Consider the following 22,165-nt stretch of genomic DNA (forward strand, 5'->3'; position numbering starts at 1 on the left):
AGTTTCTATGTATAGAAGGACTGCCTTTCTCCGATATACAGAAACATTACAATCCATCATATCATTTCACTAGATGGATTGTCAAGTGTAGACATACAGGATTGGAATAATTTATCATGAGTGATCATCGGAGATGGCTTGACTTTGATATATGAGGTGCTTCAGTTCAGGTTTATTACACAACCTGTATAGCTCACAGTCCTGTTTGTCTGACCTCCAATGTGAATTTATGTGTAGGCAAGTTATTTGTTATCTGAACCAAGAAAAAAAAAAAAAATCTGCACATCATAACATTGGGGTTGCTTTACTAAAGGAAAATAGTCTGCACTACAAGTGCACCCGCTCTAGATCTGAGGGGAACACACAAGGGGAAAAATACTGCTTGCACAGTATTGGATGAGATAAATCAGAGCTTCCCATCATTTCAGAGACTCCCCTTTGATCTAGAGTGAACGCACTTGAAATGCACAGTATATTTTCCTTTAGTAAATCAACCTCATTGTTTATACTGCTTAAGGCTGCATTCACACCTGGGCGTTTTGAATCATGGGCAGAATCGCTGTGATGTCAAAACGCTCTGCTAAAATAAAAAAAAATGCACAACGTGAATTTTAGATGCCATTCATTTTGATGACACGTAAAAAAAACGTGCGGTTCTGGGGCGCAAAATCAAGGCAAACCACATCGCATTAAGCTTGTCATAAAGGTGGGGAAAGGTCCAGAAGCTTATCTTGGGAGACCAGCTTTGCATGATGCGGTTTGCCACAATTGCAGCACGCCCACTGTGGCAGAACCACACCACTTTAGGTGCCATTAAAATGAAAGCCGTCTGAAAATCGTGTTGTGCGATTTGTCGCCCAAGGCTGAGTTTGAGAAAAGGAGTGCGTTTTTAAACGACTGATCAAACCAGTTATAAAATGGTGCCCCTATATGTACAGCCATGGCTAAAAAGTTTTGGAAATAACAAATATTTTTCAGTCTGCTGCCTCAGTTTTTATGATGGCAATTTGCATATATTCCAGAATGTTATGAAGAGTGATCAGATGAATTGCAATTCATTGCAAAATCCCTCTTTGCCATGAAAATTAACTAAAAGCGGAGGTTCACCCCAAATTTTTTTTTTTAACATTACATTCAGCCGAGTTGTCATAATGAAGAAGCCGAACGTCAGTGCGCAGGCGCCGTATAGAGCCGCACAGACGTTCGGCTTCTTTCGGCAACTTGTGACGCGCTGTATGCGACGGTCGGAAGCCTGTCAATCAATTAGGAACGCCCAGTGCCGCAGAAGACATACCCGGAAGCAGCGGTGAAAATACGGTATGTACGGGGATAAAATTAAAAAAAAACAGCCGATTGTCATGACAACTCGGCTGAATGTAAGGTTAACATTTTTTTTTTTTTGGGTGAACCCCCGCTTTAATGCCATAAAAAAAACAAAAAACATTTACACTGCATTTGTGAAGAAGGCTTCAGGGTGCCCAAGAAGGTCCAGCAATCTCCTTGACAGTCTCCTACAGTTGATTCAGCTGCAGGATTGGGGCACCACCAGTGCAGAGCTAGAGATAGAGATATAATCATTGTGGCAAAGTCTTGTGTGTTTTTCGGCTGATACATACCCCTTTCTCAAAGCCAAGCAAAGAGATTGAAAAAAAAAAAAAGAACCCACACTCTACATTAACTCTTACCTGCCTAACTCGAGCGATAGGGAAATTGTTTGCAGGGCAATATGATGTTACCACCTGAAAGAAAAATCGGACAGGATTAGCAAAAACAGATATTAAGCAAATTTCACTGGAAAACCAGCATTAAAAAAAAAAAAAAAAAAAAAAAAAAAAAAAAGGGCTACACAAAAAAATAAAACTAAATATTACAATTGTTTATTTTTTTAATTCAGTCAATTCTAGGATTTCGAGACCTCTGGCATACAGCATTGTCAGGCAGGTGACAGACTTATTCCCTGGTTCAGCAATGCAGCTTTCCATGTCGCCTCTCTGCCTCCCGCCTGCTCGCTGGACAATAGATCAGCACAAGAAGAAGTTGAAGGGAGTTGTTAGGCTGAACCACAAAACAGTAAGGGGTCCATCAGGCTATGCATTGCAACACAGGCATATGAATCACAAGAGTTGCAATATCTGTTAGTAGGTATACAGTGCAATCATTGGCCTGGAGTTCCACCTAAACTAAAGCCATCCGAAAGGTGCCACTTAGCCCTCAGTAATACTGATCATTGCCAAATGACAGTTCATGTATTTCGCTATTACAAGGAAGATCACTGCATTCTTTATTTTCTGTATGGATGGGTCTTTACCGCATAGTTGTGTGACAGTGTTAGCAATCAAAATCCTGTGCATAAATATACAGAGAAGAGATAAATGTATGTTTTTTTAATGTATTCAAGGACATGAAGAAACTGTGCCAAAAAAACTTACTTTTCATTTCTCTGAGCTTTGAGTGCTGCTATCAGTGGATAGTAAGAACAGTTCATTACACTAACTATAGGCAACGATGAGAAAAATAAATAAAAAAAAGAAGGGCAATCCGCTTCAAATATCTAGTCAACAGATTTAGGGTACTTTGTCAATGGGGCGGCAGGTCCATTAGGCAGTACAGCCCCCCCCCCCCCCCCCCTTCGCCTGTAGTTACAGTGCAATGAACTGTTCTTACTATCCACCGATATCGGCACTTTCGGACGCTAGCGGGGGGGGGGGGGTTTAACCTGCCACCGAAGGGGTTAATAGAGGCTGCGTTGCGGCTCTTTGGAAGCATTACCCATTCATTCCAATGGGAAGGGGTGGTGGGGGAGAGCTGTATTCACCGCCCCCCACCACTCAGGCTTTCACACTGAGGGGAGGCATTAGAGGCAGTTTTCAGCTGTTTTATTGGTGCCATTTTTTGCGAAAAAACGCCTGAAAACTGCCTTAAACCTGTTGTAAACCCTCACATATATACCCAGTGAAGTGCCCGTTGTCAGGCGATAAAGAGACAAAACACACAACTACAATTTATGTAGGGAGATTTATCTCAAGTCATTTCTTCTGTAGATCGTTCTGAAAAAACAAAGAGGAAAGGATCTCTTCTTTAAGGCTGGGTCCAACTTTGCCCTACGACTTAATGCCCGATTTCCATGCAACACCAAGCCCTTTGAGTTTGGTATGAACAGGGGGTGGGGGATGTATTGTGAAGGGGGATGGATGGAGCTGGCCGTGGGTGGGGGATGCATTGTAGAGGGGGGTGGAAGGATGGAGCTGGCCGTGGGTGGGGGATGCATTGTAGAGGGGGGTGGAAGGATGGAGCTGGCCGTGGGTGGGGGATGTATTGTGAAGGGGGATGCATTGTGAAGCGGGATGGATGGATGGATGCAGCTGGCCGTGGGTGGGGGATGTATTGTGAAGGGGGATGGATGGATGCAGCTGGCCGTGGGTGGGGGATGCATTGTGAAGGGGGATGGATGGATGCAGCTGGCCGTGGGTGGGGGATGCATTGTGAAGGGGGATGGATGGATGCAGCTGGCCATGGGTGGGGGATGTATTGTGAAGGGGGATGGATGGATGAAGCTGGCCGTGGGTGGGGGATGTATTGTGAAGGGGGATGGATGGATGCAGCTGGCCGTGGGTGGGGGATGTATTGTGAAGGGGGATGGATGGATGCAGCTGGCCGTGGGTGGGGGATGCATTGTGAAGGGGGATGGATGGATGCAGCTGGCCGTGGGTGGGGGATGCATTGTGAAGGGGGATGGATGGATGCAGCTGGCCGTGGGTGGGGGATGCATTGTGAAGGGGGATGGATGGATGCAGCTGGCCGTGGGTGGGGGATGCATTGTGAAGGGGGATGGATGGATGGAGCTGGCCGTGGGTGGGGGATGTATTGTGAAGGGGGATGGATGGATGGAGCTGGCCGTGGGTGGGGGATGTATTGTGAAGGGGGATGGATGGATTTTTTTACAATAATCGGCCGATGCCGATTTCTTAAAAACGGCCAAATATCGGCCGATATATCGGTCGACCTCTAATCACCACCCGGGGGCATGGTGGGATAGTGACATAAGGAGGTAGGGGGACCACCGGATGGCCACGCCCTATGGCTATATAAGAAATGACAAACAGCTGAGCCAACACAAGAGCAGGAGCTAGCGTCGAGAGAAGCAGCAGCAGAAGAGTCGGAGGGAGAAGACATGTTGGAGCTATGATGGGGGCATTCTTAACTGCTTGCCAACCAGCTGCCGCAGTTTTACGGCGGCAGGTCGGCTCTGCTGGGCGAGATCACGTAGCTATATGTCATCTCGCCGTTCAGCCAATAGGGGCGCACCCCCCGCTCGCCCCTGATGCCGACGCCCGTGCCCGGCGGGCGCGATCACCCGCGATCGCTCGTTACAGAGCGAGAACCAGGAGCTGTGTGTGTAAACACACAGCTCCCGGTCCTGTCAGGGGGAGAAATGCCTGATCGTCTATTCATACAATGAATGAACAGCGATCAGTCATTTCCCCTAGTCAGTCCCACCCCCCTTCAGTTAGAACACACCCAAAGAACATAATTAACCCCTTCCTTGCCCCCTAGTGTTAACCCCTTCCATGCCAGTGGCATTTTTATAGTAATCAATGCATTTTTATAGCACTGATCGCTATAAAAAATAAAAATGCCAATGGTCCCAAAAATGTGTGAAAAGTGTCCGCCATAATGTCGCAGTATCGATAAAAATCGCTGATCGCGCCATTACTAGTAAAAAAAAAAATATATATATATATATATTAATAAAAATGCCATAAAACTATGCCCTATTTTGTAAACGCTATAACCTTTGCGCAAACCAAACGCTTATTGCGATTTTTTTTTTTTACGAAAAATATGTAGAAGAATACTTATCGGCCTAAACTGAGGGAAAAAAATCGTTTTTTTTATATATTTTTGGGGGATATTATAGCAAAAAGTAAAAAAATATTTTTTTTCAAAAAATTGTCGCTCTATTTTTGTTTATAGCGCAAAAACTAAAAACCGCAGAGGTGATCAAATACCACCAAAAGAAAGCTCTATTTGTGGGGGAAAAAAAGACGCCAATTTTGTTTGGGAGCCACGTCGCACGACCATGCAATTGTCAGTTAAAGCGACACAGTGCCGAATCGCAAAAAGTTGCCCGGTCATTGATCAGCTATATGGCCCTGGGCTTAAGTGGTTACTAAAAGGGACTTTGTCAAAAACCTGTGTACTGTTTATTTACATTAGACACTTTTTTGGTTAATGGGTAGGGATAAAAAGTACCCCATACTTATTCACATGGGGGCAGGATCTGGGGCCCCCTTAAGACCCCCACAACCGCCCAGGGTTGTTACAGGAAGAGGCCCTTGTCCAGTTAAGGGTCTGGTATAGAACTTGGGGGGACACCACACCGTTTTTATTTTGGCGCGGGGGGGGGGGTTCCCTTCAAGATCCTCAGAGCACAAGTCGCATGCCACAAGTTGGATTAGTGAAGATGATGAACCAACTTAGATGCGACTTACATTTAAATCAATGGGCTGAAAGTGTGCCCAAGTCAGACCAAAGTAGTGCAGGAAGCTTTTTTTTTTTCTTAACTGTCAGACCAGTTAAGACGACTCTCATAGAGAACCATTGATTTATACAAGTTATGCAACGCGTTATGGGGGGGGAGCCTGGAAAGAATTGCACCAGTTATCAGTAACCATGCATGCAGGGCTGCTGATAAGTTAGTACTACTGGTCCTGTTGTACTGGGTCCAGGCCTCATTAGCTAAACAGGGAGGGGGGGTCATGGCACCTTTTTTGTTCATTTCTTCCACACCCCCACTCCTACTTTAACAGGGCTTAAATTACATTTCCCCCGAGCCCCATCATGTCAACAGAGGGGCCCAGGAGGTGGGAGCATAGGTGCTTTTCTTCCTTAATTTTTGGGGCGTAGGTAGATAAAGTCAGTGCCGCTTGGCCTCTTGATTTCTGACAGCAGTCCTGCAAGCTGTCCACCTCCGTTTCAGGTGCAAATTTTTCCCCGAATTCGCACATGAACCAGAAGACCCTTTTCAAATTCACACCACAGCCTCCCTGGACATGTGTGAACCAGCTCCATTGAAAGCCGGTGACAGTCACATGTAATGAGAATTGGATGCAGCGTTAAACGCATCCAATTTTCATATATGTGTACCCTGCCTAAATAGGTACGTTAAGTAGATGCCTTAACCACTTGCCGCTCGCCATATAGCAAAATTACGTTGGCAAAGTGGTTGTCTTATCCTGACGTCATATGACATCCACAGGATAACAAGCCGAATTGCGTCCATCGGTGGTGCGGTGTGTCAGTCTGACACACCGCAACTCCAATCTAGGTAAAGAGTCTCTGATGGAGACTCTTTACCACATGATCAGCTGTGTCCAATCATGGCTGATCACGATGTAAACAGGAAGAGCTGTTGATCGGCTTTTCCTCACTTGCGTCTGAGACACTCGAGTAGAGGAGAGCCGATCAGTGGCTCTCCTAACGTGGGGGGGGGGGGGGGTCTGCTGATTGTTTATTGGTGCAGCCCCCCGTGGATGCTCGCCCAGGACCACCAGGGATGGCTACCAGAAATTCTCACAAAAGGTATGCCACCCTAAACCACCAGGGAGATGGCAATCAGTGCCAAGGCAGATGGCAATCAGTGCCCATCAATGCCTGCCAGTGCCATCTATCAGTGACGCTTATCAGTGACCATCAGTGCCACCTCATGGGTGCCGCCTTATCAGTGCCCATCAGTTAAGGAGAAAAACTTAAATTTACCAAATGTTATAACGAAAGAAAAAAAAATTAAAATTTTAAAATTCAGTCTTTATATTTGTTTAGCAAAAAAATAAAAACCGCAGAGGTGATCAAATACCACCAAAAGAAAGCTTCATTTGTGATTACATTTGTTTGGGTACAGTGTAGCATGACCGCGCAGTTGTCATTTAAACAGAGTCAGTGCTGAAAATTGGCTTGGGCAGTAAAGGGGGGGGGGGGGGTAAAGTGCCTGGTATGGAAGTGGTTAATTTCTCATGCTCCTTGTGTCTACATTAAAGTGCAACGTACACAAGCAACATTTACACTAGCTGGGCATATGTGGATGTGGATAGGGACAGAAGGAGGCAGAGATCATAACTTGCATTTGCAAATTTGGTATCCTGCTTAGTATTTCTCACTCTTTGTTGTTTTGTTCAGCCACCGAAGCAAACAAAATACCCAGTACTTCTAGGTATGGTAGAGCATGTAGTAGCAACTATAGAACATGAAAAATTGTGTTTACACAAATTAAAAATAATCATTAGCATGTCTGGTCGCCTAGAAGTAAAATGAAAAAAGAAGTTCAATGTGCTTCTGTAAGCAGTCCACAGCATCCAGCGCCTCCTAGAAATAACTAAACCTACAAGACAGAAGAGATTACAGTGTAACAATTCATATCTCTACAAAATATCTATTCTACTTCAATGTATCAAAGAATCCCAAAATGAAGCTCATGGGGTTGAGCATTCATAAATGAGTCATAAAAAGAACACAACATGCCTGGTCTCATTGGTGTGTGACGTACCTAGATACAATGAGTCAGTGCTGCATAATAACCCCTCTGCATCTGTATTATCCAACTGACTAAACATGGATATCTTAAGGGGCTGAATAAAAGTAAATAAAGTTGGGTCCACTGCAAAAAAAAAAAAAAGCCTAGCTGCTGCACATAATTAACCACTTGCTTACTGGGCACTTAAAGCGGTAGTAAACCCGCTGTCTTTTTTTTTTAAACCTAAAAAGCAAAAGCCATAATGAGCTAGTATGCACGGCATACTAGCTCATTATGAAATACTAACCTCGGAACGAGGTGAGAGGAACTTGCCTGGTCCACGCCGAGTGAGAGGTCATCTTTCCTCGGCGTGTCTTCCGGGTATTGCAGCTCTAGCGGCGATGTTGTCACTCCCCGGGCCTTTAGCCGAGGATCTCCGCTGCGCATGCGCCGCCGTCAGCGGCGCATTGCGGGGGGAATATCTCCTAAACCGTAAGGTTTAGGAGATATTCTTTATACCTACAGGCAAGCCTTATTATAGGCTTACCTGTAGGTTAAAGTGGTAGTACAGAGTTTACTACCACTTTAAACCCCTCTCCTGCCCAGACCAATTTTCAGCGCTCTCACTCTTTGAATGATAATTGCGCGGTCATACAAATTACGGTTACCACAAATAGAGCTTTATTTTGGTGGCATTTGATCCTCTTTGCATTTTTTTTTTTTTAACAAAAAATAAAGACCAAATAAAAAAAAATAAAGAAATACAAAACCATTTATATTTTGTTATAAAATTTTGCAAACGGGCAATTTTTCGCCTTCATTGATGTACACTGATTAGGCGGCATTAATGGGCACCGATAGGGCGGAATTGATAGGTGGCACTAACTGGCACCACTGGTGGGCATTGATAGGTGGCAGTGATAGGTGGCTCTGATTGGCACCGACAGGTGGCACTGGTGGTCACTGGCAGGTGGTACTGGTGTGCACTAATGAGGCAGAATTGCCTCTTCCACTGGGGACCGATGTCGCTGTCAGCGCGAGGAGGAAACAAAAATGATTACCGAGCTTTGTTTCGATCACGTGATCAGCTGTCATTGGCTGACAGCTGATCACTTGGTAAGGGCCTGGGACCGGCCCCTTACTTGGATCCATGATCACCCGAGTCTCAGTGACTCAGTGATCACAGCGCGCACCACTTGCAAAAAGGAAGATTTCTATTGACGTCCTCCTGCAATTGGGGTCCACACTGTGGCCCTCATTCGGCTATAGCGTGGGCCCCTAGTGGTTAAGTGTATGCAAAACCAATCACCAAGTCTTAGGCCCCTTTCACACGTGGCGGATCTGCTCAGCTGAATCCACCAGCTCAGCGGCGGATCGCTCCGTTGACCCCTACTGAGCCAGCAAATGACAGGTCCGTCTCTGCTCACTGAGCAGGGAGACACCTGTCAGAGCCCCACTCTCCTCTATGGGGAAATCGGACGAAAATGGACAGCATGTCCGTTTTCATCTGATCAGCCAAGAAGGATGGCAAACGTATCGCCATACATCTGTTTTGAGCTGATCAGATGGCAGATGAGGGTCAGCGGACACATCTCCGCTGACATCCGCCTACCCATAGGAGCCAATGAATGGCCTGCTTGGATCCGCCTGAAGAGCGGGCAAGTGGATCCGAGCAGGCTTATCATGTGAAAGGGGCCTTATACAAGCTTTATAAACATCTGCAGCTTTCATTTTAATACCGGGTGCAACAAAGGGTTCAGGCACTTCCTGCTATAGGGTGACAACGCTCTGTCCTCATCTTCTAGTTCTCCTGTGTTGTCAATTAGGTTTCCCATAAAAATTACAAGTGGCTGCTTCTGTGCCTATGATAAAGGCAAGGGCCACTGTCACCCATCAGGAAACCCATCCTGAGAAATGCCATGCAGCCATTGCTAGAGTGTGTGCATGTAGAGAAAAAAAAGGGGGGGCTGCAAAGGATTAGCAGAACCAAGATGCAACAAGTTTCTTTTTCCTGGCAAACAACTGTCACCCAGTTAGAGTTTACATTTACCTTCAGCAATCCAGTTACAAATAATCTCTGCTGTTCTTGCAACTGATGTGATTTTCTGCAGACAGAGTAGAACTTTTGTCCGAAGGGCATTGGCCAGGAACTTGTCTTGCATACAAACATCAAAGAACTGTCAGCCAACAAACACGAAACACGTTTTTCCGCTCTTTAGTGCCACCCTTTGGGCAACTTTTGCTAATGTGTTATGGTGAGCATTGTTTCCAAGCATGCGCCTTTGTACTTAGGGGTTTTGTCCGATGGACTTCTGTACACACGATCGAAAGATCCGTCAACACACAATTGTTGGCGGACAATTTTAAAGCATGCTATCCCACATGTGTCCGTTGAAAATCCGACAATTTTCCGATGGAGCATACAAACGGTTGGATTTTCCGACAACAGCCTGTCATCACACAATTCCCGTTGGATAATCCGATCGTGTGTACGAGGCTTAAGACTATGTGGTTGCTGTGGGTTACTGCACATTCCACTCACTCTGCCTAAACCTCTAGAGCCACCATATGACAAACTGTTGTCTGGACCCGGACTGAGCGACAGCACTATGCGGAGCACCAAACAGTCCTCAAACCAGGACCCCCCTCCTCTAGGGCCACCGGTGACCTAACATCCAATGATGTCATGTGCATGCCCCACTGCCCAGCATTACAGAAGGATGAAGTTGAACTTCCTCCATCTGCAGCCTGCTTCACCTCCAATTTTTGTCTTCTCAGCACTAAAAGATACTGTAATAATGGGGACACCCGATGCAAAGGAGGGAGCTCTGATGGGGACATTCGATGCAAAGGAGGGAGCTCTGATGGGGACATTCGATGCAAAGGAGGGAGCTCTGATGGGGACATTCGATGCAAAGGGGACAAGCTAATGGGAACACCCGATGCAGACGGGCGCTCTGATGTACGGGGGGGGGCATTCAATGGAAACACCCGATGCACAGGGGGGGGTGTTCCGATGGGGGACATCCACCCAATGTCAGGGGGGGGGGGGGAACACTCCGATGGGGGACACTCCAATGCAAATGGGGGGGACACTCCAATGCAAATGGGGGGGACACTCCAATGCAAATGGGGGGGACACTCCAATGCAAATGGGGGGGACACTCCAATGCAAATGGGGGGGACACTCCAATGCAAATGGGGGGGACACTCCAATGCAAATGGGGGGGACACTCCAATGCAAATGGGGGGGACACTCCAATGCAAATGGGGGGGACACTCCAATGCAAATGGGGGGGACACTCCGATGGGGGACACTTCAATGCAATTAGGGGGGAACACTCCGATGGGGGACGCCCAGATGCAAGGGGGGCTCGCCGAAGGAGACACCAGATGCAGGGGGGGGGGGTGTAGATGCTCTGATGAGAACACCAGATTCACGGGGGGGGAGCTCTGATGTAAGAAGGCACCCTGATGGGAACACCCAACATAAAAGGCGGCATGCCTATGTCGACAAGCCATGTAAGGAGGTACTCTGATGGGGACATCTGATGCAAAGGGGCACTCCGATGGGGACACCCGATGCACGGGGGGGGGGGGGGGCGGGATGCTCCAATGAAGACACCTGATGCACGGGGGGCACGCAGATGGAGACACACCAGATGCGGGGGACACTCGATGCAAAGGGGGGCACTCCGACTGGGACACCCGATGCAAAGGGGGGCACACTCCTATAGGGACACCCGATGCAAAGGGGGGGGGGTTGGGATGCTCCAATGAAGACACCTGATGCACAGGGGGCACGCAGATGGAGACACACCAGATGCGGGGGACACTCGATGCAAAGGGGGCACTCCGACTGGGACACCCGATGCAAAGGGGGGCACACTCCTATAGGGACACCCGATGCAAAGGGGGGGGGTTGGGATGCTCCAATGAAGACACCTGATGCACAGGGGGCACGCAGATGGAGACACACCAGATGCGGGGGACACTCGATGCAAAGGGGGCACTCCGACTGGGACACCCGATGCAAAGGGGGGCACACTCCTATAGGGACACCCGATGCAAAGGGGGGGGGGGGTTGGGATGCTCCAATGAAGACACCTGATGCACAGGGGGCACGCAGATGGAGACACACCAGATGCGGGGGACACTCGATGCAAAGGGGGGCACACTCCTATAGGGACACCCAATGCAAAGGGGGGCACACTCCTACTGGGACACCCGATGCAAAGGGGGGCACACTCCTACTGGGACACCCGATGCAGGGGGGGGCACACTCCTACTGGGACACCCGATGCAAAGGGGGGCACACTCCTACTGGGACACCCGATGCAAAGGGGGGCACACTCCTACTGGGACACCCGATGCAAAGGGGGGCACACTCCTACTGGGACACCCGATGCAAAGGGGGGCACACTCCTACTGGGACACCCGATGCAAAGGGGGGCACACTCCTATAGGGACACCCGATGCAAAGGGGGGCACACTCCTATAGGGACACCCGATGCAAAGGGGTGGGGCGCACTCCTATAGGGACACCCGATGCAAAGGGGGGCACACTCCTATAGGGACACCCGATGCAAAGGGGTGGGGCGCACTCTGATGGGGTGTATTATTGGAGAGAGACATACAATGACTATATATAATCCTCCCTGAGTCATAGCACAGTGAGATGGAGTCTTCTGGTGGAAGAACATGTTGCTGACCCCCCCTATGATTCAGTCCCGGGGGGGGCTCTATAGGTAGAAGTGACATGTATGTGTACAGAGGCCAGCCATATGTACAGTGCTGGATATATGATCCCAGACTGATGGAAGAACATCCCTGCGTCCCCTTATACAGTAGGTTCTCGGGGTGAGTTGTAGGCATGCACCCAATTATAATGCTGTGTACACTGTCCGGGGTGGGGGGACACAGCGTGCACCTACCTCTCCTTTTCCTCCCCATGTCCCATTGTACACCCCGTCGTTGTCTTCTCTCAGTCCCAGCTCCTTCAGCCAGGAATACTGCGGCTGGTTTATGAGTAGAGAAGACATCGCCGCCAGCCGCCTACAACACGGGGAAAAGATTCTCCTTTTCAGCAAAATCTGCCTGGAAAGAGGAAAGGTGAAGTGCAGCATGGTGGGAAGTCAGCCTGGCAGCTGGGACTGCTAATAAGAATTAGGATAGGAGACCCACCTCCAGCTTTCCGAGCTTCTGATTGGTCAGACCAAGGCTCGGCCCACACAAGTTCAGTCTCTGTCATGTCAGCACGGATTGCTGGTGTGAGTCACAGCTCTGGAGTACTGCCACCTGCTGGACACAGCCTGCCTACCTGCTTCCTGATTCTATAGAACCATTATAAGTATCATTGTTCAGTCCTCCAGCCACACAAATCTTCATTCAGCAGAGCAGTGACTGTGGGATTAAAGTGCACCTTCTTCATTCTTCTAAGTACTTTATTTTGTTTTGTTTCTCTCCCCTTTAACCACTTTTATACCAGGCACTTACGCACCTTCCTGCCCAAGCCAATGTTCAGCTTTCAGCGCTGTCGCACTTTGAATGACAATTTCACGGTCATTATACACTGTACCCAAACAATTTTTTTATAATTTTGTTCCCACAAATAGAGCTTTCTTTTGGTGGTATTTGATCACCTCTGCGATTTAAATTTTTTTGCGCAACAACTAAAAAAAAGTTTTTATTTTTTTCTGTTAATTTTTTTTGTAAATAAGTACATTTTCTTCTTCACTGATATGGCGGCACTGATGGGCACCGATGAGGTGGCACTGATGGGCACCGATGAGGTGGCACTGATAGGCGCCGCTGGTATGCGGCACTGATGGGCACTCATAGGCGGCACTGGGCACTCATAGGCGGCACTGATGGGCACTTATAGGTGGCACTGATGGGTACTTATGGGTGGCACAGATGGGCATTGATAGGTGGGCACTGGGCATGGATGGGCACTGATGGACACTGAGGGGTTGCACTGATGGACACTGAGGGGTGGCACTGATGGCATTGCTGGGCATCACGTGTTTATCCCATATTGTGCCAGTCAGTGCCCTTTTGTGGGCACTGATTGGCATCTATTCTCATTTTTTTTATGTTTTTTTTTTTTTGCCCCCTTCCCTGGTGGTCCTGGCAGCTTCCCTGGTGGTCCAGTGTGGGCATCCGAGGGGGGCTGCGCTGATAAACAATCAGCGCGAACCCCCCCTGTCAGGAGAGTGGCCGATCGCCCCTCCTCTACTCGCATCTGTCAGACGCGAGTGAGGAAGAGCCGATCAACGGCTCTTCCTGTTTACATTTGGATTTGACATCGTGCCAGCTCCCAGGTAATTTTGCCACAGCGATCTATGAGCATTTCTGGCCCCCCCTCCTCCCCCCCCCCCGCCTTCTGGGACACACACAGGTCCCAGAAGACGGCAGGACCATTCAGAAAGCGCAGAGTAACTCTCACCTGAAGGCTTCACTACAGGTTTCACATACAATGCCGGAGCCGACTGACAAAGCGGCTCAGGGTGCCAACATCGCTGGATCCCTGGACAGGTAAGTGTCCTTATATTGAAAGTCAGCCACTACAGTAATTGTTATTCAACCCTAGGTCAAGTTGTTAAGGCATTCTTCAGTACTCGTACATTGGAAAGGGTTTGGTCCTGAGGACCAGGCTTATCCCTAGACATGTGCACACTATAAAATATTTTGTTTCGGAATTTCGTTCTCATCCGAAATTAGTTTTTATTTATTTTGTTTCGTTAAAAAATGCATTCTTCCGAAAATCCGAATTAATTAAAGCGGAAGTTAACACAAAAAGTGAACCTCCACTTTTTGGATCCCTCCCCCCCTCCGGTGTCACATTTGGCACCTTTCAGGGGGGAGGGGGGTGCAGATACCTGTATAAAAGGTATTTGCACCACTCCCGGGTTCTGACTCCTGCCCCTTCACATCATCACCCCCCCTGCTGTCTTCTGGGAAACACTGTGATGGCGCGCTACGATACTCGCGCATGTGCGGTAGGGAATTGGACAGTAAAGCCGCAACGCTTCACTTCCTGGTTCCCTCACCGAGGATGGCGACGGAAGCAGCCGAGGACCGAGTGATTGCTCAGCCTTGTCTGCTGACATCGCGGGTGCGCTGGACAGGTAAGTGTCCTATTTTTTAAGTCAGCAGCTGCAGTATTTGTAGCTGCTGGCTTTTAAAAATAAAATCGGGTGGACCTCCGTTTTAAGGTCGAATTTGTCATTGAAGGCTTATGGTGTCTGTCAAATGTTCTAAAAAGATTCGACGGAGCAGCTAAACTGTACGTTGCCGCAATCGTACATTTCTTGTTGAATGTTCCGCCTACAAGCTATAGAAGAATTCTAATGTTGCATGACACTAGTTATAATTATATTTATAAATTATTATTACTAGTCATCCAACATTTTCTATAGCCTACGACTTATAGTGGCATGGGGTGTGGTCACCGGGTGATGTCATCTGGCAACCCTGCGCCTTATGATGTCACTGTCCCATCATGCCCTGGTGACATCATAAGAGGCGGGGTCACTGGATGACATCACCGGAGAGCGCGGAGAAGAGGCCGGAGAGAACGGAGAAGTTGGAAGAAACCCCTGAAGTCAGGTGAGAACCCCCTGGAGCTGCCTAATAAATTATTTTAAAAACCTGTGTAGTGTTTTATTTTTGACATTTTTTTTTCAGGTGAATGGGCAGGGGTATACTCATTCACATAGGGTGGGGGGCCAGGATCTGGGGGCCCTCTTATTAAAGGGGGCTCCCTCTTATTAAAGGGGGCTCTTATTAAAGTGTACCCCCTGCCCCAAAGCACCCACCCCCCATGTTGAGGGCATGCGGCATGGTATGGTTCAGGAGGGGGGCCACACGCTCGTCACCTGTAAAGCGTCTCTTCTGTCACTCCAGTGTGAAAGCCTGAGTGCACACTCTGCTTCTAAAACGCCCCTGCCCATTGAAATGAATGGGCACTGCTGCAAAAGTGCCTGCAAAGTGGTTCGTCAGTGGCGATACACAGGCTATATTAACCCCTTCTTTGGCCGCTAGTGGAGGTTAAAAGAGCCCCACTAGCGGCTGAAAAGCGCAGCTGAAACAATGGTAAAGCGCATCTAAAACTAACGCTGCTTTACCGCCGACACTTTCATTGCCCCAGTGTGAAAGTAGCCTTACTTTTGCCCAATCAGGTTGGAAATCATTTGCTACCTTCAATGGGATTTTAAAGTGTTTGCTAACCCCCCCAAACAAATATTTCCTGATCCCTTAAAGCAGATTACACAGCACAGTGCTTGTGTTGTGTAATCTGCCCCCTTCTAAACTAAAAAAAAAACAAATCTGCCACTTCCTGTATGGCCTCATTAAACAGACCACGAAAAACAGGGCTGCTCCGCCCTGATCATTGTGGTCAGAGTGTGTCCCTCCGTCATACGCTGTCCTCTCTGCTCTCCTCTCTCCCCCCTCACCCCTTCTTCTTTGCCTGTCATCCTGCGTATGTGTGTCTCCTTCTCCTGTAAAATATACAGTAATTGCTAATAGATCACACACTTATTAAAACATTTTAAGCTCACCTACAGGCATTTGCATACAGCCTGAAAAAAATGATTTACCAAGGAAATCATTTATCCAGTAATTGAACTTGCTTTATTAGCAGTAAGCTGTTAACAGTTTAATAAACCAGCCAACAGACATATTGACTTAAACATTGCAGCCACAGCATTTCAACAAATGGAGCCCAGAACAAATACGTTTGCCAAAAAAACCTAAATATTAATTGCTGCCCATGTAAACTAGCAACTTCAGAGAGCTGTATTATTCTTGCAGTATAACAAAGTACACCTACTACATAAAAAGCAGGAAACATTGTTACTGTTCAGCAGTGTCATGTCCCTTACTTTATTCCTTAAAGTGTTACTAAACCAACAGCAGTAAAATCAGTCTGTATATGCAGTAAAGCATGCTTGTTATACTCACTGAGCAACCTAAAGGGTTAATCCTTCGCATTGTGCAAAAAGGCTGTTTGATCCTGTCTTTTCTGATCCTCTTCTTCTTCCACAGTCCCCAATATATCTCCTGATAGTACAGAGCCCTGGAGTTACTTTGCACATCCTCAGTATGTTGTGTATTGCTAGAGAGTTTTTTTTTTTTTTTTTCATTTTTGGGAGGGTGTATAATGAGCTCAGGGCCAATCAGCACTGTCCAGCCAGAGGGTCAGGGGTCCTGCAGCCTCATTAGACAATCAGAGGAGAATGAAAACCCCTCCTACAAGCTTTAACCAGACACTGATAGAAGTCACAAGTGTGCTATATACTGCTGATGAGATAAGGTACCTGTCACGTACCTGGTTATGGAGCCCAACGTGCAGGGAGCGGCCTCTCGTAAGCCTCTGACTCAGGAGCCCCTGGTAGAGCAGACAGAGGGTCAAGAGTCCAGAGGGGCACAAGCGCCTGGTGGTAAGATGGCAGCGGACCCGAAGAGGACGTAGACTGGTGAAGATGGGATCCAGGAATGGAGCCAAGGCACACCGGAACAGTGGGAAGCGCTTGTTGACGGAGGATCAAGTAGCGGGTGCACGCTGAATCAGGTAGCGGATCAGGAGCACGGATCAGGTCCGAAAGGGTTAATCAAAGTCCAGGCAGGGTCAGTTTATCAGGCGGGCATGTAACAGAGCCAGGGGTCAAGCAGAGTCGGAGGTCAGATCAAGCCGGGGTCAAGGGCAGGCGGCAGGCAGAGATTAGTCACAGGAAGCCGGGTCAGGTAACAGTAATTAAGCAGGATAACAGGTGCAGGTTCAATCAGGAAACGCTGTAGACTGGTCAGCAAGATGGTGAGGGACTGACCAGTTTAAATAGCGTTTCTTTGGCGCCAGAACGCCGTCAGCGGGCGCACGCACTCCCGCGGCGCGCGCAAACGCTTGCCAATGCGCACACGCTGGGGCTGAATTCTCCTGACGTTGCCTCTGTTGGCAGGATCTTCTTTCATGACATTGCCCCCCCTCTACGGGCAGCCTCCGGATGCCCAACTGGGCCAACCTCCTTGGGTGTGCCCTTTTAAAGGCTTGAATCAGTCTCTGTGTGTGAATGTTGGCCTCTGGTTCCCAAGAGTTTTCTTCCGGACCATAACCCTTCCACTTCACTAAGTATTGTACTTGGTTACGTCTCTTCCGACAATCCAGGATGGATTCCACCTCGAATTCCTCCTCGCCGTCGATAAGTACCGGCTTGGGAGGGCCGACATTCCGGTTGGTGAAGGGATCCGGGACCGTAGGCTTGAGTAGTGCCACATGGAAAACTGTGTGGATCCGGAAAGAAGCAGGTAGTTTTAACTCGTAGGCCACTTCATTAATCCTCCTGAGGATCTGGAAGGGGCCCACAAACTTGGGACCAAGTTTCTTGGACGGGCAGGCTAATCTTAGATTCAAAGTGGACAGCCAAACTTGGTCTCCTGGCGCTAGATCAAGTTCTCCCCTCCTCCTCCTGTCGAACACCTCTTTATTATGTTTTTGGGTTTTCGCCATTGTCTCTTGGAGTAATTTGTTATTAGTGGCAAAAAAGTCCAAGGTTTCTTGGGCAGCTGGTACTGAGCACTCCGGGATAGTGTTGGATAAGAATAGAGGGTGAAAGCCATAATTGGTGAAAAATGGAGACTGGTTAGTGGCAGAATGGACCGAGTTGTTGTAGGCGAACTCTGCAAGCGGTAACAGGGAGGCCCAATCGTCCTGTGAAAAACTGGAGAAACACCGCAGATATTGCTCGAGCGTCTTGTTGGTGCGCTCCGTTTGGCCGTTGGTCTGCGGGTGGTACGCAGAGGAAAAGGAAAGATCAATCTTCAGTGCCCCGCACAGAGCCTTCCAGAACCTTGAGGTGAATTGCACCCCACGGTCAGATACAATATTAGCAGGTATGCCATGAAGTCTCACTATCTCCTTTATGAACATCTTTGCTGTTTCAGCAGCAGAAGGTGTTCCCACCATTGGTAGAAAGTGCGCCATCTTTGAGAGCCTATCCACCACCACAAAGATAGTGGTATAATCTTCCGAAGGAGGTAGCTCAACAATGAAGTCCATTGAAATCATTCTCCACGGTTTCTCTGGAACAGACAGTGGTTTAAGTAGACCCCAAGCTTTGGTTCTGCTACCCTTGTGTTGAATACAGGTGGTACAGGATTCTACATAATTCTTACAGTCCTGAGGTAATTGGGGCCACCAGAAGGTGCACTGGAGGAGCTCGGCTGTCTTGTGTATCCCAAAATGACCAGCTAGCTCATGGTCATGACAGGACTTAAGAGCTGCTACTCGTAGCTGTTGAGGCACAAAGATCTTGTCCTTGTTCCAGAGCAAGTCGTCTCTTAGCTGTAGAGTAGGTTCTGGAGCTAAGGAAATTCCTGAAGAGGCCTGCCTGATCTGAAAGAGGAGATCTCCTTGTAACATGAGAAAATTTCCAGGGTTAAGGATAGTATCTGAAGATGAAGGGGCTTCAGGACCACTGAACATCCGGGAAAGAGCGTCAGGCTTGGTGTTTTTTGATCCAGGTCTGTAGGTTATATGAAAAGAAAATTGGGTGAAGAACAATGCCCACCTGGCCTGGCGTGGCTTCAGTCTTTTGGCAACCTTTAAATACTCTAAGTTTTTATGGTCCGTATAGATCAGAATAGGGTGTGCTGCACCCTCCAGGAAGGTAGCGCCATTCTTCGAGGGCTGCTTTGATTGCCAAAAGTTCCCTGTCCCCGACGTCATAGTTCCTCTCGGCTTCTGACAATTTGCGGGAGAAAAAAGCTACTGGATGTAGGAGAGATTTGATCCCCTGTCTCTGAGAGAGCACTGCCCCAACCGCCACTTCAGAGGCGTCTACTTCCAAGAAATAAGGTAAGACCGGGTCAGGATGCTTCAGGATAGAAGCCGAGATAAACAGATCCTTCAAGGTGACAAAAGCAGCTTGAGCCTCGGAAGACCACTGAAAGTGGGTGCCCTGTTTGGTTAGACTTGTGATAGGAGCGATTATTGAAGAGAAGCCCTTGATGAATTTTCGATAAAAATTTGCAAATCCCACGAAGCGTTGGACTGCTTTTTTATCGGTGGGAGCAGGCCAATCTGTGATAGCAGTGACTTTTTGAGGGTCCATCTTGACGCCTTCTATTGAAATTATAAGACCCAGGAACTGGATACTTTCTCGCTCAAACTCACATTTCTCGGCTTTAGCGTATATGCTATGTTGGCGGAGCCGAGCTAGAACCCTTTGGACATGCTTCCGATGATCTGACAGGGAGGAAGAGAAGATCAGGATGTCGTCCAGATAGATAATGACGAATAGATCAAGGTAGTCTCTGAATATATAATTTACAAAATGTTGGAAGGTGGCAGGGGCGTTGCACAGACCGAAGGGCATAACTAAATATTCGAAATGCCCAAATCTGGTGCGGAACGCTGTCTTCCACTCGTCGCCATCTCTAATACGGACAAGGTTGTAGGCCCCGCGGAGGTCGAGTTTGGTGAAAATGACGGCTGCTCCTAGTCTCTGGAATAATTCGGGGACAAGAGGAAGGGGGTACCTGTTCTTAATTGTGATTTTGTTCAAATCCCGATAGTCTACGCAGGGGCGTAGAGAATGGTCCTTCTTCTCCACAAAGAATATACCAGCTCCCGCGGGGGATGTGGAAGGGCGTATAAAACCCTTTTCAAGATTCTCGTCGATATAGGATTTTAACGTGCCCAACTCTAGTTCAGTCAAGGGGAATATCCTACCGAACGGGATTTCTGCACCAGGTAAAAGTTCAATTGGGCAGTCGTAGGAACTGTGTGGAGGTAAGGTCTCTGCCCCTTTTTTACTAAATACATCCAGGAAACTGTGATAGACCTCCGGGACCAGTTGACGGTTCTCTACTTCAGATTCTAAACACATCAAGGGAGATGAGGTAACTGCAGACTCCTGGAGGCAATGTTGGCGGCAGTAAGCGGAAGGAAAGTTAATCTTCCCAGACTCCCAGTCAATCTGGGGATTATGAGTCTTTAACCAGGGCATTCCCAAGATGACGGGAAAGATAGGGGACACAATTATGTCAAGGCAAAGAACTTCCCAGTGGTTGTTGGCAATGAGCGTGTACAAGGGGGCCGTCACCTGTGTGACCGGACCGGATCTGATGGCCGAACCGTCGGCTAAATGAACGGTGAGTTCCTGGCGCCTAGGTCGAAGAGGAACTCCATGTTGGGCGGCAAAGGAAGCATCCATAAAGCCGCTGCAAGCGCCAGAGTCAATAATCGCGGGTACTTGGATGTTCCTTCCTGGGAGCTGCAGAGAGATTGAAATAGCCAGGTGAGTATCATTGTTACATAAAGCAGATGAAAGGGTAGAAGGCAGAACTGAACACTTACGGAACTTGACGGGGCAAGTGTTTACATAGTGCCCGGATCCTCCGCAATACAGACAGAGATTATTGCGTCGGCGCCGTTGGCGCTCTTCCAGGGTCAGAGAGGGCCGAAGTAGGCCTAGTTGCATTGGCTCTGGGACATCGGTAGAGGTCGGCACAGAATTTGGAGGAGGCAGGTGCGGGGAGCTCGGTACACGTGGCATCATCCATGTAGGTCGTGCGGAGCTGGACGTACGTTCAGCACGCCGCTCCCTTAACCGTCTGTCGATTTGCACAGAGAGGAAGATGAGGGCTTCAAGCGTTGCGGGAATGCCCACTCGGGCCAGTTCGTCCTTTAACTAATCCGAGAGACCCATACGGAATTGGTGACGCAGGGCAGTATCGTTCCAGTTGGTGTCGGAACTCCACTGTCTAAATTCAGCCACATAGTCCTCTACTGCCCTGCGCCCCTGTTGTAGCGCATATAGCGCTGCTTCAGCGGTTGCTGCTAACTGAGTATCCTCATAGATGAGGTCCATGGTTTGAAAAAAGGTAGCAAGGTGGTTAAGGCATTCCTCTTTGCGCTCCAGAAGACGATGTGCCCAAGTTTGGGGTTCGCCGGATAACAGCGAGATGACGAAGCCTACTTTTGTAGCCTCAAGTGAAAAAGTTCTGGGTTGTAACGCAAAGAAAAGTTTGCAGGCGTTACGGAAGGCTCTGTATTTGCTGCGGTCACCAGAAAATCTTTCTGGCGTGGGCACTCGGGGTTCCGGTGGCAGCATTACTACAGAGGGGGCGGCTGAAGTTCCGGATGCCGCGGGAGCTGTTGTAGCTAAAGTTCGGACGCGCTCCTCCAGACGGGTATACCCCTCTTGTAAGTTCCTTACAGCCGTAGTGAGACCATCCAGATGGCGGCATAAGTCCTCCATAGGAGACGCTCCCTGTGTAGGCTCGGACATGGCTGACCAGTACTGTCACGTACCTGGTTATGGAGCCCAACGTGCAGGGAGCGGCCTCTCGTAAGCCTCTGACTCAGGAGCCCCTGGTAGAGCAGACAGAGGGTCAAGAGTCCAGAGGGGCACAAGCGCCTGGTGGTAAGCTGGCAGCGGACCCGAAGAGGACGCAGACTGGTGAAGATGGGATCCAGGAATGGAGCCAAGGCACACCGGAACAGTGGGAAGCGCTTGTTGACGGAGGATCAAGTAGCAGGTGCACGCTGAATCAGGTAGCGCATCAGGAGCACGGATCAGGTCCGAAAGGGTTAATCAAAGTCCAGGCCGGGTCGGTTTATCAGGCGGGCATGTAACAGAGCCAGGAGTC

The 22,165-nt window shown here is 48.5% G+C and overlaps 1 protein-coding gene across 1 annotated transcript in view; it reads right to left on the reverse strand.

The window, feature by feature from the left end:
• The window catches only part of ALDH7A1 (aldehyde dehydrogenase 7 family member A1), a 50,794-nt gene extending 38,113 nt beyond the window's left edge, over positions 1 to 12,681 (reverse strand). The window contains exons 1-2 of the mRNA XM_040344608.1: positions 12,445 to 12,681; positions 1,686 to 1,739 (exon numbers count right to left, since the gene is read on the reverse strand). Coding sequence (XP_040200542.1) covers positions 1,686 to 1,739; positions 12,445 to 12,636 — 246 coding nt within the window. The 5' untranslated portion in view covers positions 12,637 to 12,681. The remainder of the gene's footprint in view (positions 1 to 1,685; positions 1,740 to 12,444) is intronic.
• Between the last annotated feature and the right edge of the window lie 9,484 nt (positions 12,682 to 22,165).

The sequence above is a fragment of the Rana temporaria genome, chromosome 1 (genome assembly GCF_905171775.1).
Source record: "Rana temporaria chromosome 1, aRanTem1.1, whole genome shotgun sequence".
Taxonomy (NCBI): domain Eukaryota; kingdom Metazoa; phylum Chordata; class Amphibia; order Anura; family Ranidae; genus Rana; species Rana temporaria.